At 44.0% G+C, this 19,654-nt stretch overlaps 1 protein-coding gene across 3 annotated transcripts in view; it reads left to right on the top strand.

Moving 5' to 3' along the window:
* ERCC6L2 (ERCC excision repair 6 like 2) overlaps positions 1 to 19,654 on the top strand; it is a 1,198,109-nt gene that overhangs the window by 617,953 nt on the left and 560,502 nt on the right. For all 3 annotated transcript variants that reach the window (XM_086961179.1, XM_086961178.1, XM_086961180.1), the window contains 2 exons: positions 12,442 to 12,587; positions 14,827 to 14,922. In XM_086961179.1, coding sequence (XP_086817305.1) covers positions 12,442 to 12,587; positions 14,827 to 14,922 — 242 coding nt within the window. The remainder of the gene's footprint in view (positions 1 to 12,441; positions 12,588 to 14,826; positions 14,923 to 19,654) is intronic.

Raw genomic sequence — 19,654 nt, 5'->3', positions numbered from 1 at the left:
TTGTATGTCTCATGCATGAGTAGTTTTTTTAAACATTATCCCCTGGTGAGGTTGGAGTTCATGGCATCGGTTTGAAAAGTTGAACAATACACTATGTTATGCCAAACCGACTAGTGCTGCTCATCATATGTCCCCACTAAGGCACACGGCATGTGTATGGTTTGTGATCTTGCTGTACATAATGTTTTCAGAGAATGTCAGTGGGGGAAACACACATAAGGTTTTTGGTACTCCCAGCTTATCGTACATAATGTTATCAGAAAATGTCAGTGGGGGAAAAACACACATAAGGTGTTTAGTACTCCCAGCTTATCGTTATTTCAGACCATACCAGTGGTAAAGATACAGGTACTGTGGAATAAATCAGCACAACAGCCCCCAGGGTATATCCTCTTTGAGACCTTGGGTATCAGTGCGGAGTTTAAACACCCAACGTTGTTCTCTCTCGTGCAACCTCTTTTTCTAGGTTATCTTTATTGCTGATGTGTTCTAGCACTACCCATCTCAAGTCGTTGGGTGTATGTTGTTTTTCGATGAAGTGGACAGTCCTTGTTGTGGTGGCGCGCTTACAATGTATGTTGCTCTTGTGCTCCACTATGCAGGTGCTCACTTTTCTCGTAGTCATACCCACATAGTGGAGGTAGCATGTGACCGTGATGAGGTACACTACTCCTGCTGTGTTACAGTTTGAGAATTGGTTACTGCTGTTAGGTGGCAGACGCTGCAGGGGTAGTGAACTGCGGGTAATGGATGTAACCTCCAGACACTGCCACATTTTGTATTTGTGGATCTGGGTCGTGTATGCACTAAATGGTTCTTCAAGTTCATGCCGCGTTTGTGGCTAAACATAGGTGTAGGTATGTTCAGACCTCCACTATTTAGTGTGTGCCAGTGTTTCTTCACTATTTTGATGACTCTGTCTGAGGCCATGTTAAATGTGGTTGTGCAAATGGGTCTTTTGGATTCTGAGCTGTTGGTTATTTTGGGCTCAAGTAAGGCTTCTCTGTTAATATTTGCAGCTCTTTTTCTCGCCCTAGATACAAGATGTTTTGGGTAGTTGTTTCAGGAGTTTCTCACAGATCCCTTGCTTTGTTGTGTTGTAGTCATGTTTGTCAGTGCAGTTCCTTCTGAGGCGAAGGAATTGCCTAAAAGGCAGGTTTTGTTTCAAATGACCTTTCAAAAGGCAGAGAACTGCCTTAGTGTCCTGTAGATAGGTGTCAGTTTTCTGTATAATAGGGCGTAAGAATGCGTCTGCAAACTTAGACAGTGGTTCTAAAATGGAACCTATCCCCGACACTGTGGGTTTCCCAGGTGGTTTGTCCAGATGTTTATGGATTTTTGGAATAGTGTCGAAGTAGGGGGTCGTGGGGTTGGTGTTTTCAAGAAAATGCGCTTCTTTTTAGGGCTCGCTGGTACTGCATCCGAAGGATGCACCAGCAGGAGCCTTTAAGTTGCCTGACTCGGGGGAATGAGGGACAAGCGTGTGTTACAAGCTTTTACAGGATTTGGGTGCGCGAATGCGCACGTCGGCTCCGTCCATGCGTGCGCACAGAGCCAGCCACCACACAGACTGAAACGCACGCGCGCTTCCCCCCACCAGTCATCGGCTCTTTCTACACACGCACGCATGCATACATACACACACACAGACACACGCGCACACACAGGCACACACGCGCACAGACACACTCGCGCACACACACATTCGCGCACAAACACACGGGCGCACACCCCCCACCCCACTCACCGAGTTCGCACAGACACACTCGCGCGCACTCGCACCCCCTCCCCCCCACTCACCGAGTTCTTTTCGTGTGTTCCTCTCTCCCTCGGCAGGCAGCGGGTCATCCTCAGCAGCAGGCGGGGCTCTCCACGAGCACAGGAGCCCCGCTAGCTGACACGCAAATCTTCCGGCTGACGGGCACAGGAGCGCTTCAGCACAGGAGCGCGGGGTAGGCTCCCGTCTGCTTCCTGTCTTTTTGCAGCCCCGCCCCCGTCCCAACACAGGTTGCCTGGCTTCCTGTTCAAGCCGGGCTGCGGCAGTGAATTTTGTTTTTCAATGAGGGGGTTGAATTTTCACTGTTTATTAATGCGAGCAATGTTATGACAATGTGAATAATGCGAGGCTTGTGTTGGTGAGCTCGATGTCCTTTTTCTTACTTTTTGAACAAAGGGAGATGTAGGAAATGCACTGAGCTTATTGCCGACTAACCCTGTGGGGGGACTGTTCATGACCTTTATCTGCTGAATATTGTGTGGTGAGGACAAACATTTTCTTAAAAACAAAAAGTCACAAAAGAGTCCAATGTTCACAGAAAAGAGCATTGGTGTTTGGGGTTATGCATAATATTCTGGGTATTATCTAGAGGTTGATTGACGTGGACAGTTTTCCCAAATGTACCAATTGTCCCATCCACCCAATTTAAAGTGTGTACATGAGTATAACTGGTAATAAAGGATTATAAACTCAGGGGAACAGGACTTTTGTTGGATGGCCTGCATCAGCGAAACGGAGTATCCACACTAAACAGTTTGTAACAAGCATTTGCAATGCAATAGGTCTCGCATTTGCGAGAGTTTATAACCTATTGGCATTGTAATTGACAATGCCTTTTATTTATGTTTTAAAAAACAACACATAAATAAAAGGCATTGCCATTTACAATGCCAATAACTCAAACTCTAACAACTGCGAGACCTATTGCATTGCAAATGCTTGTTTACTTATCCAGTCGTTGGTTAGTGATTCTTCTTTGAGAAAGGCAATGTCAATCGGTAGTCGTTTCATGGGGTCTTTGTTGATGCGAACGTAGTTTCTTTCGTCGGCTAACAAGCAGAGGCATTCATTTTTGTAGTCCGTAGTGTTCTGTAGAACGATTGCTCCCCCTTTGTCTGCTGGTTTTATTGTGATTGTATCATTGGTGGAAAGTTGTTGTTTTGCCTCTTGTTCAGTGTTGCTTTTGTTGTGGAACATCTTGATGGTCCTCTGGTCTAGTTCTGTGACTTCTTTCATTACTGCTTTTTCAAAAGCTAATTGTTCCACCGGTAGGTTGGCAGGCGGTGGTGTGAAATTAGATTTCTTCCTCAATCCTGTGTCACTTCTTTGTTCTTCAGTTGGTGGTGTGTCCTTAAAGAAGACCTCTACTTTAATTTTCCTTATGAACTCTTTGACTTCATAGCTGAGTTTGAATCTGTCTACAGAAGGAGTGGGTACAAAGCCTAACCCTTTTTCTAGTACTGACAGTCGTGTACGTGTTAATGTGACATCAGATAGATTCACAACTAGACTAGGTTGTTGCTTGTCGTTGGATTGTCTGGTGGGCCCATGCTCCGTGTGTGGCTCCTCGATGTCTCCAGAGGTTGTGCCCATTGGAGTTGTTGTCCTTTTCTGTTTTTTCCTCATTGCATCCCTTTGCCCCGGCCTAAAAAAGACTGGGTCTGTTGGTCCTGTACTTGGTCATAGTGTGGGGTGGTCCGTAGAAGAAGGGCGGCTGTGGTCAGTAAGGCTGAGGTCCCGGGTATGCGGGCCAGTTAAAAGGTTGCCCCCTTTGGAACCTTCCGTAGTATCCCCGTGTCCTCCTGGATCTCCGGTTACTGTTGCGATTGTAGTTGTTGGATGAATCTGAACTGTCTGAGCCAGAATCGGTTCCCTCGCTGTCTGTGTTGTAGCCTGGGCTCCTCCTGCATGGTACATAGTCGTCCTTGGTATAGGGGTATACTTTATCATGTGTGAATGATTTTTGATCTTTTCTTAGTTTTACATATTTTGTGTCTTTCATCCCAATCTCAAATTCCGTCATGGTTTTATTCAGTTCTTCCAGACGTTTTTTCATTTTCGTGGTGCTTTGATAAGACTTGAGGCGGATATCTAGTGTATGAATGTCCGGTTTCAGTGCTTCTGACAGGCGTGCTGCTGTTTTTATTATCAGCACTAGCCATTCCCTGGTGCAGTGCCACAAGATTAGCGACCAATCTTTCTTGAATATCTAATCCTTCTGAAATATGAAGGGTTCGTTCCTTATAATCAAACCTCTTGGTGCGATGGTGGCCCAGAGGTCTAGTCTTCACAGACCAACACGTGGAAGACACAGAAGTCTTATAATCAGCACCCTGCCAGAGACACGCTAAAATGCGGTCCGACGGGGAGGGATCTAGGTGGCCAGACGCGGCGTCCCCAGCACTGAAGTAAGTGTATTTGCTCCCACAGGTCTCGGTAGGAAGGTCGTGAGCCAGCCGTACCTTCACCTTCATCGTAACGAGAGCCCGTTCAGACCTCAATTATTTTTGCCTCTATTATTTTACCTCCATTATCTGAATGCGCTAACCTCTCCCATCTTCTCATTCTGGCAGGATTGTTTCATAGGGAGACCCCCCTCACCCCCAGTCCATGAAGCGCAAACTCGCTTAAAACAAAGTAAAGATTCAAAATACGCCCAACATTTTTTTTTACCTGTTTGTGTGGAGTGATTGTCATTTGTGTCACCACTTGAGTTGTGTTTTACTGTGTTTATACATATATATATTCATGCTGCACGTCGGACAGGCATGTTTTATACCTTTAAGGCACAACCACGCTCATCCTGGATGCCTGCACGCACCATTATGGAGTAAACCACCCATATGGAGCACAGCAGCATGGAAGAATATAATGTGTACCCCCGCTCGATTGAGGGAAGTTTTGCTCTCTAACGATTTCTCTCCATTTTTACCATTACAGATATACAACTTGACATAAGGATCGTATGTATAAATTATGCATGCTTTATAAGTAGGGGCGTTTTCCCTATTTTTCTTTGTTTTTTCACAATCTTTATTTTCTTATTTAGGTTTATTAGGAGTAGCAAACACAGGGCTGGCCCCTGTGTGGTCCTGATGAAGAGCTAGGGGTAGGCTCGAAACATATTGATCATACACTAAATTCCTATCCATCTCAGTTAGGTTTCCCAGTGTAACACCCCCTTTTAAACATACCAACCTAGGAGCAAGAATAAAGTTGTTTAAGCCCACTATCAAGGTATTTTTAATCACTTTCTAACCACTCCACAACACACTGCCCCACACATAGTCTTCAACTTAAAGTGCTCCTACGTAATTCCACAAGTTGTAGCATGCCCCAGTTCGTAGAGAACTGGGATGGCCCCAATGATGAAGCATGTCACCGTGGGGAAACCCTGGTGAGTGAGGGGAATCAAGAAATACATTTTTCTGTCTTTCAGGTTCTTCCTGATCACACTGATTAGGAGCCACACCCTTGGACTAGGTCTCAATACCCAATACCTTGGGTTTTCTTTGTTTGTAGACTTGCAAGAACGGACACTGGGAGAATGGAAAATTAGAGTTCATCAGAGAAACACTAGAATTTTTTGAAATCAACTTAAAGAACAGTGAGAGTAAATCGCCAATTGCCAAAAGACCAACCAAAAAGAGAATCCTGAACAGAAAGTACACTTCACCTTAATCGGAATGTCTTGGATCGGTGTCTGAAGAAGTAGTACCGTCATTTGTATAAGACTGCAACTCAATAAAGTGTTGCAGATTTCTCTTTAAAAAAAACACCTTTTTTATATTGTGTAAATCTGATAATCATGAATTTTTTTATCAAAATGTTTGAACCTCGAAAGAAAGAATCTCGATGAAGAAATAGAGTTTGGAATTTATGAACTGAAAAATGAGTAGGGACTGAAGTTTGATTTTGGTTATTGTTTAAAAGAAAAGAGGATTGCTTATTGCTTTGAAAAAAAATATTTTTGCTGTATCTGCAACCCTTAGGATAACAGTACTACCCAGAGACACCAATGGTGAAATAGTTGTAGTGCCCTGGGCTAAAGTTCCAAAAACTGTTCAGTGTCATATCTCTGTATGTCATTTAACCTATTCTAATCTGTCCTGTTCTGCTGCAGTTGCCCACACTACATTGCCCTGCAGTTGCAAATGCTAATTTCTCAAAACAGAGAGCTTCTGCGTTCTTTCACACGGTCTCGGTGGACTCACTCCCGTGTTAGGCAATTCTGTCTTATAGCATTCCTGGGCAGGCAGATCTTGAACATTAACAGTTTTATTTGCAATACAAGAGTGTCTCCACGGATAGAATCCCTCTAACATCAGCTCGAGGAGGTAATTAATTGGTTAACTGAGGCTCAAGATCACAAGACCGGTATGTACATAAAAGCAATGTAATTAGTACAATATACTCCTTGTTTGATATCAAAACATACTTTCTGTTACCAGTCTAAGGCTATGTGTTTCGCAGAATCGATTCTGGCAAACTTTCAGTTGAACTGCTGTCATAAATCGGATCTAATGGATACGCTATTCTTAATTTAGAGCTCATGTGAGAGAGGTCTGTCGTGCTGCAGCCAGGAAGGTCTCTTCAGGGACTTTGTTCTAGCCTCTAGGTTAAATTGACTTGTTTCTTTGGTGCCAGGAACTGTTTATCTTTGTTTCTATTCTAACTGACATATAATTTCAACACTCGGTTTAATTACGATAAACGTAGTTTACTGGCTTTAGTCCTAAACTCCAGTGACTTATTTTGCAAGTTATTGTGTTCCTTACAAAAACAAGAGGTCATTTTTGTAGCACCTGTTTGTTCCCTGAACTTTTAAACACATCATGAGTGCTATTTTTACCTAAGCAACATGTATTATGGGTGTGGTTGATGAATGCCACGTGCAGAAATGTGGAGAAAGGTTTCCTTCAAAGCACTGTAAAGCTTGTGCAGACACAAGTACAGAATGGTTAGATTATACTTGTTTTGTTGTGAACAAAAATTGAAGAATTTCCCTGTGTATTTGGAAAACTACTAAATGAAACATGCAGCCTTACTACTCTTCTTTTCTATTTTGTATTGCGTTTACCTGGACGCAGCGGGGAAAAAAGGTGGTGAATAAAGTTGCTACCACTCCTCCTCTATATTGATAATTTTTATTTTCAAATAGGTTGCTCTTTATCAAATGTGAGCTCCTGAATCACTTTGTGGTTAAAACAATAATGAAAATCCTAGTGCCTGAATTTAGTCAAATCAAAGTCTCAATTTTCGCTAATGACTTGCATTAGAGTCCTCAGACGAGTGACCTCCTATAGAATATCTAGATGCCTGCTATATCCTAGCGAAATCATTTTAACTGGAGTTTATTCATCTCAAATTGTCAGACTATTCCTGAAGGCTGTGCAAGATACTTGAAAAACGTTGAAACCCCATGAGCAAGGGATGCTTCCACAATAGCAAAACCAAAACTCCAAATGCATAAGTGAAGTCACACTGAGTTATTGACCATGAAATGCAAATAAATGTTCATCCTTCATTATCCCTTTAATAAATCGAGAAATGGTCCTCCTGAATGTGGTTTGTCATCAAAGCTTTCTCATTCTTATAAAACCAATTTGTAGCCAATGACAATATCCTAAAAGGAAAGGCCACATGTTTCGTCTCCTTAGGACTTCTGCAGGGCCACAAAAAGGTACATTCACTCATATTCAATTTATTTACACACAATAAATTAAAAGCTATGTAAAAATTTAAAAACCAACCCTTCTATTACCAGCTAAGGTGCTGGTTATCAGACCAGCGAAGTTTCATCGAGCACAAAAAAGTGAAATAATAGCAAAACATGAAAGCAAACAAAATCTATATAATGATTTGAAATTAGTCAACCAATGAAATTCATTAAACCTATCACGGTCAAATGGGTGTCCATACAGTTATATAATACATAAAGTGTTGAGAACCAACCCAAATGCATTGCTGATAGAGACATAGAGATATCATGTAATGAATATTACAAAAAGCAGGCATGCCTTAGAAGTTCCAGCCAAAACATTGTAGTGGAGCTAAAATTTTCAACATGCAGCTTGCATATTCAAGAGCCTTTGACAATCCAGTACCTAGAATTTATAACTGATAAATAAATGTCAAACGTGTTATGTTGTTGCTACATTCAGCCACAAAGAAACCAGTACATCATACAGTGGTGTCAAGTACTGTAAAAGCCTAAACTATATGGCGCCTGCGCTCTCACAGTGTAATAAGAGGAGCAGTAACTCATAAATTTGTGTCATGCAACGTGATGACGAGTAAGCATTCTTCGGACTCCAAATACGGCCAAAAGGCAACCAATACTCTTCTAAAATGTAATAAATGGGCAGGAGTTGTAAAGACTCATTGCCATAATTGTTGAAGACTCTCAGTATAGCAAAAACCATGTTGTGCCAGGACCAGTTCTAAAAAAAACTCCTACATGGGCATCTAATATGAAGCTCAGTGTCATAATTTGATATTTCGTTGCATCTGTAGAAAAGCCCTTATGTCATAGGCAGTCTAAATGACATTAGCAAACAGTGGGATTGATGTACCTGAAACTAGTATGAACTAAATGCAAATCTGGTAAAATAATGCATACAAGAGTGGGCTGTGCCAACTCCTGGATCTCCAATGTACGTATTTAGCAACTGTAGTGGAATGGATGCAAAGTTTCCATTGAAAAATCTCGCACTCCTGCTAGGGCCTAAACCTGGTAAGGAAGGTCACAGATTTAATTTACAGTGTGTATCACGCTACTAGGTGGCCCCTATCCACACTGAAATTGACCTCTCCCGCTACATATCCAAAGCATCGTCCTGTGCAGCGTGCTCCAAGTGTTCAACCCGAGCGCCATATTGAGCACACTTATATGTGGTTGCCACGGTACCATACCACCGTCAGCAGCGGATTGAGAGAGCGAGCAAAGGAAGGAGGACTGTAACCAAAGTAGACTGGAGTTTGTGTACCCATTTCTGCTGTGGTCCATGTGCCACTTTATAATGGGTATGTACAGCTTATGATAGAGGGTGAATGAAGCAAAGCTTCAGCATACTGTTGCTGCTCAGGTTCTTAAATATATGAGGTAGACCCAATCAAAATTATTGTATTTAGGTAGCTGTTCAGTCAACTGCTAGTTTTAAGTGGGTAATGAAATGTGATTAATTCATGTACATCTGCACGCAGAAAAGGGATAGTGCTCTCAAGAGGTCTACAAGCAGCATCTAGTGGAGTATCAACAGGAATTCTATCTACATTAGAAGATAGGCTATCCAGGACAATTGTTGACCTGCACCAGATCCATGAGCGGCAAAGAGTAGAACCTCCTCACCAGATTTATGAGTTGTATCAAATTTGTAATTCACAGATAAGAAGATCTATGAATTGCACCAGAGAATGCATTTACACTTATTAACACTCTCTGAGCCTAGGTTGCATCTCATTGGTACCAGTTTAACATATAAATATATCAACAAGCAACAGAAAGATGACCAGTAAACCTTTGCAAAGGGTCTTCACCACGTGGCAGCTCGTCGCGACAATTTAGTAACTCTTGAACCCTTTGACATACAAACAATGTATTTTTTGTTAAAATCGGCAGATGATGGATTATGTGGCAAACACGGCTGCACAGTGATGTCCCAATGTTTTCTGGTAATTGTAGTCCTTTATATAATTTAATTTTTTGTCCTTTATTGTCATTGTGTAAATGACATGTATTTGACGCGTCAAGCAGTAGCACAGCCTGGTGGAGGAATAGTTCCATCAGTGAACCAATTCACATCATGTACTCTCCACACATTAATCCATTTGTTTGCGATTTTTATTCCAATAATTCTTATTCCAAATGTTATCTATCAGTTAACATCCACTTTGATGGCAGCACAATTCCAAAATTATTTCATGTTTTTCATTGTCCTCTGCATGCCCATCCGGGCCTTGTCAGCGACACTTTAAAAGAATTAGACATTTCACATTATGAAACCTAATGGTATTCCACCTAATGCATTTCGGGCTATACAGTCCGTCGTCAGGAGTAACGGGAATAATAGAAAAGAAACACATTTAAGTTATCTGCAAAAATAAGTGCTAAATAATCCCCTTGCTATCTACGTTTTAAATAGTATCCCCAATGTTTTGCCTTGAACAATCATGTGAGCCGAATACTAAAGCATGATAGTGTAACTTCCTTTCTGTTGCTAATAAAAACATACCTCTGCCGGAGTTCCCTGCTACTGCAACCAAGTCTACTCCCAGCCCAACACATTTACTTAAACACCCAAGCACAAACAATACTGAAACCATTCTCTTCTATACCTCCAAACCCTTTGTTTAAATACGAATTCTACAGGGACCTCTACCATATTCACTGCCTCCTACTTGGTGTAAGCTGTGAAACACCCCTTTCCTACCCTGTGGTGTAACCTGTGAGAAAATACCTTTACAGTCGTGACTGGCACTCCGTTACCTTTGTTACCTTTATTGTCATTATCACATTGCATGTTGTAATCTCTGTGCATACTTTTCCTGGTTACTTCTGATCCTCTGAAGATCCCTGCTTCACAGTGGGTGCTCTCCCTTGTATGTTTCAAATACCTTGATTGAGAACTATTAGTATTATAGTGTTTCAGGAGCAACCTATCAGGCCCCGCACAGAAAATGTTAGAAAAGAAGGTTTGCTTGTACAGGACTGTCTTAAAGTATTATGAGCCCCCGGGGCAAAGCAGTACACTTGGCACTGCCTTCACAACCACTCACAGGAATAAAAATGTAAATTATCGATAAAATAAACTTAGATTACATTCTAGACTGTGCATTGATTAGCATTGGACCCTATGCTCATGGGGCCCCCGGGCAACTGCCCAGCGTGCTCATATGTTTAGACTGCACTGTGCTTGCACAGACAAGGTAGCGTCACCATTTGCTGAGTTATCCGAGGTCTACGCTTTCCTGCGAGGAAGTGTCTGTGTTAAGGTGTTTGATCATTACTATTTGAAATATTTAAAGCAGAGCAGCTACTGAAAAGCTGGACCAAAACGTATTGAATTGCTTCCACTGCTATGACTTTAGTGTTTCAAAAAAGTGGATCCCACTTTTAAATCTCAATACATTCTTAAGGCTTGAACTGACTGGGATGAAAGCTTGGGGCCTCATTGGTGCCTTCCCCCTAGCGGACTTGTTAGGGGGTGGAGCATGAAGTTATTGAATGAATTACAGGATAAAAATGATCTATGCGAATCCCAACACTTTAGATACCTACAGCTCTGACATCCTTTATGAGCGGAGGACATCCCTAGGAGGAAACTGGCGGATAACAGTCCCCCGGAGGGCAGGATACTCTTGAAGGAACTAACCTCCAAGGCATCTCCCATATTTATCACACCCTGGAGGTAGACATGGGCATCTTTGAAGACGTGGATTGGGAGACAGGCTTGATGCAGACTACAGAAGTAGCAATTAAAACCGAGCCTGAGAATTATGCAACTTGAAGTCCTTTACAGAAACCAACATCGATTGTTTAAACTATTCAGATCACGCTCACCCACCTGCCTGCAGTAGGGGAGGCGATTACTTTCTACTTTCATTCACTCTGGACTGGCCCTGTATACAACCGTATTAGAAGGTGGTAACCTTTAGACTGACGTCCATATTGGGGGTGTAAGTTCCTTGAGCCCCCACTTTATAATATCAGGCATCCCCAGTGAAGTGAACTTGCCCAGGACACAGCTCTTATTCTATGCATTGGGTTTCATCCTGACTAAGCAAGACATCGCTAGAGAATGGGGTGCCCCAGCTCCTACTCTGGGCTAGTTCGTCACTGGCATGACATACTATATGGAAGCAGAGTGTGTGGTATACACTGCTAGGGCTGCCCAAACAGATTTTTCGAAGTATGGGGGGCCCCTGGCATGCCTTCTAGGGCCTGGACTGCGAACCTGATGGTTGACCAACTACCCCGGTGGAAGAAGGGAATGTCAAGGAGGGGAAAACCCATACTTATCGCCAAGACCTAAATCTGACAGATAGGAGGGAAGAAGGAGTTGGGAAACATTGTCTGTACTGATGGATACCTTTGTTAAACATTATCCTTTGGAACTTGGTGTAGTCTTGTTGAGCTTGTCTTCTGTACTCCTTGGACTTATGTACAGATTGTATCTGACACAGTGGTGTGTTATTGTTGGTATGGTTAGACATGATAAAACCAACTAAAAAATACATTTGTAAGATAATGATTGAATGAGTGCCTGTAACGCCTCTTTCTTGTGAATAGGAGGCAGTCCCACTTTGGCTTCCCTTACCACATTGCATATATTTAAAGAGCCTAAAATAAAAATTCCAATTCCCTAATCAACCTCTACATGAGCCCCAACCAATTTTTCCCTCAAAAGCTCCCACGGCCGATTCCGACCTCTCCTGCTAACACCTGCTGCTTGCTAAAACATTTATCTGTAGACCTAGCCTTGCCAGTCCCATCACGTCTTCACAATATTTCACGCATGCGTCATAGTGCTATTACTTTGGCTTCTGTTTCTACAGGGTTTTGATCATTAAGTGGCATGCACATTTTGGGAAAAAGAAAAAAAACATTTAACTCCTCTAGTAATAGCTGACGGTTGTTTCACTCTCCATCTCTTTTCTTGCAGTTGCTCGATGTCTTGGAACGGTACTGCATGGCTTCTGGGCTGGATTATAGAAGACTGGATGGGACTACAAAGCCCGAAGAGCGTGTAAAGATTGTAAAGGAGTTCAACATCACGCAAGATGTGAACATTTGCCTTGTCTCTACAATGTGAGATATTTTTGTGTGCCCCTTTGAGCATGGCATTGGAATTGTAGCAGCACCCTTGCAGTTATTTTAGAAGCATGTAGTATTATAATTCCAGCTAGTGACTAGAAGGACTGCAGTCTCAGCGGTCATGTGACTTTATGACCGCTCCTTATGGCTCAATTGAACATATTTCTTGTTGTGTAACCCTTCGCAGTGTATTTTAGCATGTGTTTCTGTTCATAGAAGTCATGCTTCTGGAGCTGGGGCTGGACTGTGCAATTTTAGGGGGGGCAAAGACCCGTTTGCATGTGGGTGACCCCGCCCTGTAATGGTACAGATGAGTTAAAAATGATGAAATGCGCCCAGAGTAACTACCAGGTGATCCCATTAATTTGTTTTTGTTTGCTGCACATGGTCGATGGAGCCGAGCAAGGCCGTGACATCGCTGGGTGCTTGTCTTCCAGTACCAAGGGGCATAGGCTAGCAGACTGCTATTTTAAGCCAAAACTGATTTGCATATTGTTGGTTTTTACCTGTAGTTGCAACGACGAGCCAAAACAACTATCAAATGGAATGTGACTACAGTATTCTCCAGGGGCGCAGATTAGTTCTTGCATTTCGATACAACTCTTTTTTGCAGCCTGGACACTTCATCTGTTATTTTTTATTACCGTTTGACTCTCATCTTTGTGAATGTGGGATCTGGCACCAGCATCCTAAACACAATCACTATACCCTGTTTTGCACAAGAGTAAGATATTATTAAGCTGCAAGAGCTGACCCTTAACCCACGAAGCCTGGGTATGAATACTCCAACAAAGCAATGGCACTCCTAGTTATCATTTAGAACAAACGTTCAAAAGCATCCGCTTAAGAGCCAATTGCAATTATGCTGTCCACACTGATTCACACATATGTTTCTGAAAACATCTATTAACTACGTTGGTGCATAATCACAAAAACATAAAACATTGCAATCACTGAATCAAATAATAACGTGCAAAATGTTCCCACTGAAACAGAACCACAAGAAAAAGATAACAAAATCTTTACAAATAATTCCAGTGCAGGTGTGTTTTTCGTGACAAACAATACGAAAACGTCATCATTGGTTGTCTGTTGGCCTTTTAATGACCCCACATTAATAGTTTGTTCGTCAAAGCTGTGGAAGACGTTTCGACCCAGAATAAAATGAGCAGGTCTTATCAGGACTAAATGATAGGGGGAACATCTGCAAAAATGAATATTCGATGGGAGAGGTGTTCAGGGACAAAGCGAATTCTAAAGTGTAAGTATACGTCCACAAAAATGTGCAGGGTTACGGATGTTGCCAACAAAAAGATAACCTTTTTGTCACCCTAGTGAAAAACCAAGAGTCAGTACTTACTCGGGGGAGGAGGGGTAGGAGGATAACCTAACAGAATGAATCAACAATTGCATAATTAGCCTTAACACCAACCGTTGAGACAAACTGTAGTTTAGTTAATAAAATAAAAGACACTTCCCCCGGAGACGCTAGCCCGTCTTGAAATAAAAGGTGCTTCATTAGAAGAAGATCGCGTTTTGAGGTTCCAACCAGTAAGTACTCACAAGAGTATGGCCATCTTTTTTCCTTCTACCACATTTTTTGGGCATGTTATAATTTACATGGAACTGACATCCTTTTTATTTGTATAGTCGTTGTTATTTTATATCGATCGTTTTGGCCTTTGACTCTCTTAGCAAGTTGGGTAGTTAAATATACTTGCCCTTTTAAATCACGACTTTTCTGTCGAAAGGGAAATCTCGCAATCACCTACTGACCACTAATTCTTACTCTTTTTATCATATCTGATTCTCGGAGCCTCCGTTCACATAGTATCACACTCCCCCCTCTCCTTCCTGCCCTTCTACCCCAAAAACTCCCCTCTCCTTCTTTTTCATTTATTGTATCGTTGGTACATTCGCCAAAGGAATACATCTGCCTGCTTCACTTCATCCAGTCTTATTTGATGCCCATAACTAGGTACCAACTGCTTCTGTTGCTTCATGAGTACTGGATGTATGCATATTGTAATGTCATGCCTTTATCATCTATATCTGTATGTGCCACATTATTGTATACCTTGTGCAACTGTTGGATGTTGGAGGTTGAAACTTTATCTTCTCCCTCCTTATTTTCTTTGTTCTGCTTTTCATTATAAAAAGCAATACCATTTATTGAACATAAAAAAGAAATTAATGAGAACTCACTGTCTTTTAACATGTTTGTTTTTTGAAGGGCTGGTGGCCTAGGTCTAAATTTTGTTGGTGCCAATGTTGTTGTGGTGTTTGATCCAACCTGGAATCCAGCCAATGACCTTCAAGCCATTGACAGGTATGAATATAATTGAACAAATGAAAACTCTTCCATTGCACCAGATTAGAACCGGTTCCTATCTGTTTTATGATTATGTAGGTTCTGTACATATCCAGGACAAGTTCTCTCAACATGTTGCACTGTGGTGGTTGTGAGAAGTAGGCCTGGTATATGATGCTCACTAGTTCTAGTGATAACCTTGTACCATGCCAAGCAACCCTTATGATGATTGGTTGTAAGTCAACCTTCTAGACCAGCTATCCTAGTAGCGTGGACAAAGCAGTCTTAGGCTAAACTCTGTAAAGGCATGTGAAGCAAGCTGTTTTACCATACACAATCCCCTTGAATACCAAATGAAAGGACACCACACAGATATATATTGAAAATATATATATATTCGTTTACTCCAAATATCCCCTATACTCTTTATGAGCACAGAAGCAAATGCGTTAAAACAAAACACAGTTTAAATATACAAAAGTTGCACAATATGGATAAGCCCTAGGGGCCACATAAACCATATACAAAAATAGTGGTATAAGAACCACCTATCGGAAAGGAAGTAGGCCTAGGGCCTTGGGAATCGCTGGAGCTGTTCGGGACTAACAGTGAAGAAGTCGGGAAAGGCCCGCGGGACTCGGGTGCAGCGCTTAAAGCAAACGCATGCACCAATGCAATGTCAATGGTGCGTAAAAGTTATAAAGTTACTGTTTAAGGAACCTTCCGAGTGACCTAGAAGGACAAAACTTTAGACCTAGACACTAGAGGCGTGTACCAGTGTAGGAACACCGGCGTTGCTGAGTTACCTCACCCACAGTAAGCGGGTCCCCCTTTGCGAAGTAGTGTCGGGTTTCGTCACGCGGGTCGATGGTGCCTGAAGATGAAGATGCTGCAGGCAGGTCAACGAGGAGAGTTCCGATGGATCCATGAGTGGATCTGAAGTGGTGAAGACCTGAAAGCAGAGGGGACAATGTTCAAAGTCACTAGCCAGTGACTACCGTGGAACCAGGATGGAACCAGGCGATGTCGGGTGCAAACAGGCGATGAGGTGAAGATTGTCTCTGCAGCCACGTGGACACGAAGAGGTCAAGGACCTCCAGGCGTTGGTCACGAGCTGTCCCACGAAGGCTCTAGCTGATGGCGGTGTCGGCTTCTTGTTCGGAGTAAACAGGCCTTGGCTAATGCAAGCCACGCAGGAATCGATGCAAGCTTCTCACTCGGACCAGCCAGGTCAGAGCGGGTGCCCTTTTTTACAGGAGCGAGGGCAAGTCTGGAGCAACCAGACCCGCAGTGTTGATTGTAGGTTTCGTCGCCAAGATGGCCGCTAGCCACGTGGCAAGTGGCCGGGATGGCGCGTCGAGTGGCAAAGTGCAAAACGGCCCCACGCAGATCGTGGAGATGCTGGGGGGCTGATCTTCGGTGCAAATGCTGCTCGGTGGTGGGGCTTCTCAAACCCTAAAGCACAGCGTCGAGGGTGCCTCGGGTGCTGCACAGTCAGCTTCTCGGGGGTCTTTCGAGATGGCCGGTCCCACGTCATTCGGTGCCTCCACGGGTCTCTTCTTTGCAGGGACTATGGATCGGGCTCTGAGATGTCTGGGGGTCTGGGTCTCATCGGGCTCTGGCAGGAGGCGGCAGCAAAGCAGAAGTCGAGTTGCTGGATGGTGCCTGTGTGCCACTCCTAGGCCACAAGGGAGATACTCTTCACTCTTCTGTGCAGCAGAATGTCGAAGTCCAGTCTTCTTCTTTGTTTCAAGTTGATTTCAGGATGATCTGAGGTGCTATGGCACTGCTCCCACTCTTATTCCCAATCTGAGGGGTGGATCACCTGCTAGGTCCCTCCTCTGGGTGGGACCGGGAAGGGGGGCGGTTACACCCCCTTTCCTTTGTCCAGCTCCTCGCCAGGACTGGGGCTGGAAAGCCCCAGCACCTGTTTTGACTGGCTTATGCACGGGGACACCTTGTGTGCCCCAGGCATGCCTCAATCTATTCAGCCCTGCCCTAACCAATACACAAAATCCTGTCTGGGGTGGTGCTCGCACCTCCCAAGGCAGGAAACCCTTTGTCCAAGCCTCCCTAGCTGGAGGACTCCCAGCAGCAGGAGGTCAGACATGTGTCTGTGGTGGCAGCATTCATTTTGTGATGCTGAGGCTCGAGTTTAACTTTAACCGGGGTTCAGGTTATGTACATGTCGTGTCCCTCTAGAAGGGTGGAATGCTATCCCCGCCGACAGTACTGTCGAGGGGATAGTATTCCAAATCGCATGACACCTTACTCGACATGTTTTGATAAAGCCAAACCAAAGTTAGCATATAACCGCGAGGATTATAATGCACTTAAGAGTATATGGTATGGCATTATCCCGGAACAGCTAAGGGAGTTGTTCCCGACAGCTGCAGACAGGCTCAGCTCATGCTAGAGCACCATCTCACATGAAACCAAGCACTCTGCCTCCATGTTTGCTGAGGCCTTCCATAGGAGTGGCTTATAGGTTACCATGTGTCCAGTTAGCGTTAGATATAGGGATACTATATCTAAGTAAGAGGTGATTACACCAACTTACCCCAGCCAGTTGTGTCAAATATGGAGGCCAGGCCAGGGGTGGCACAATACCTGCTGCAGCCCCTGGTAGGCCTTGGATACACCTATGCCCTGGGTACCTGTAGTACACTGTTACAGGGGCCTATAAGGTGAACCGGTTCCAATTCGTAATGCACCTAGAGTGCATTGGCATTAATTTAGAGAGAGAACAGCAGGCTGTGGGTCTGATTAGCAGGCCCACAGCCACATTAAGTTATAAACCAGTGGAGCAAAAAGCAAAAATTTGGGGTGACCATAGGATAGCAGACCCTACTCTCCTACACAACCCCCCCACCCCCCAACGCAGGGACATTAGACTAACCTTGACCAGTTGTGTCTTCATGTTCTAAGTGGAAGTACCTGGAGAGACCATCTGCGTTGCCATGGTCAGTCCCTGGGCGGTGCTCCACTGTAAAGTCCATCCCCTGTAGGGAAATGGACCACCTGAGTAGTTTGGGGTTTTCACCCTTCATCTGATTAAGCTATAAGAGGGGCTTATGGTCGGTCTGAATCTTGAAGTGAGTGCCAAACAAGTATGGTCTCAACTTCTTCAGGGCCCACACCACAGCAAAGGCCTCCCTCTCAATAGCTGACCAACGTTTCTTCCTGGGGGTCAGCCTTCTGCTAATAAAAGCAATGGGCTGGTCTTGACCATCTACATTAAGTTGTGAAAGCACAGCTCCCACTCCCAACTCAGAAGCATCTGTTTGGACAATGAACTCTCTTGAGTAGTCAGGACTCTTCAGGATAGGTGCAGAGCAATTGGCCTTCTTCAGGTCATCAAATGCCTTTTGACAGCTTACTGTCCACTGAACCTTTTTGGGCAACTTCTTGGATGTCCGATCATTAAGAGGAGTCACAATGGACCCATAGTTCTTAACAAACTTCCTGTAGTACCCAGTCAGGCCCAAGAAAGCTCTGACCTGAGTCTGGGTAGTTGGAGGGAACCAGTCCTTTATGGTCTGGATCTTACTCTCCAGTGGTTGAACTTGGCCTCCACCTACAAGGTGGCCCAAGTACACAACCTTACTCTTCCCAATCTGGCACTTTGTGGCCTTGATAGTGAGGCCTGCCTTTTGCAGAGCCTCTAGCACTTCCTTCAGGTGGACCAGGTGATCCTCCCAGGTGGAGCTGAAGACAGCAATATCATCCAGATATGCTGAGCAAAAGTTGTCCAACCCAGTAGGGACTTGATTCACCAACCTTTGGAAGGTGGCAGGTGCATTTTTCAAATCAAAGGGCATCACCACAAATGGGTAATGTCCTCCTGGGCTAGAAAATGCTGTTTTGGCTTTGGATTCCTCAGCTAACCTGATTTGCCAATAGCCAGCTGTCAGATCAAATGTGCTCAAATATTTGGCAGAAGCCAACTTGTCAATGAGCTCATCTACCCTTGGAATAGGGTGTGCATCTGTCCTGGTGACAGCATTGAGTCCTCTGTAATCCACACAGAACCTCATCTCTCTCTTGCCATCTTTGGTGTGAGGTTTGGGCACCAGAACCACTGGGCTAGCCCAGGAGCTCTCTGAAGGCTCAATAACACCTAATTCCAGAATCTTTTGCACCTCAGTCTTTATACAGTCCCTGACATGGTCAGGTTGCCTGTAAATCTTGCTTTTCACAGGAAGACTGTCACCAGTGTCCACCACATGGGTACACCAGTTAGTCTGACTGGGTGTCAATGAGAACATATGTCTGTATGACTGCAAAACGTGTCTACAGTCATGTTACTGATGTTCAGTGAGGCTGCCATCTAAGGCCACACCATCAACTGAGCCATCTTCAGGGTTCTGAGTTAACAGGTCTGGGAGAGGGTCACTCTCTTCCTCCTGCCCCCCATCTGTAGCCATGAGCAAGCCCACGTCTGCCCTGTCAACGTATGCCTTCAGTCTGTTGACATGGAGCACCCAGTGGGGGCTCCTGGGAGTTCCTAGGTCCACCAAGTAGGTAGCCTCTCCCTTTTTCTCAACAATTGTATGGGGTCCAGACCATTTGTCTTGGAGTGCTGCTGGGGCCACTGGCTCCAACACCCATACCTTCTGTCCAGGCTGATACTCAGTCAAGACAGTCTTTTGGTCATGCCAAGTTTTCTGTAATTCTTGGCTAGCCTCAAGGTTTTTGGATGCCTTCTCCATATACTCAGCCATCCTGGAGCGGAGACCAAGTACATAGT

The sequence above is a fragment of the Lissotriton vulgaris genome, chromosome 3_1 (assembly GCF_964263255.1).
Source record: "Lissotriton vulgaris chromosome 3_1, aLisVul1.2, whole genome shotgun sequence".
NCBI lineage: Eukaryota > Metazoa > Chordata > Amphibia > Caudata > Salamandridae > Lissotriton > Lissotriton vulgaris.
Note: the sequence above shows the minus strand (reverse complement) of the source record. Positions and strands in the feature narration are given on the sequence as shown.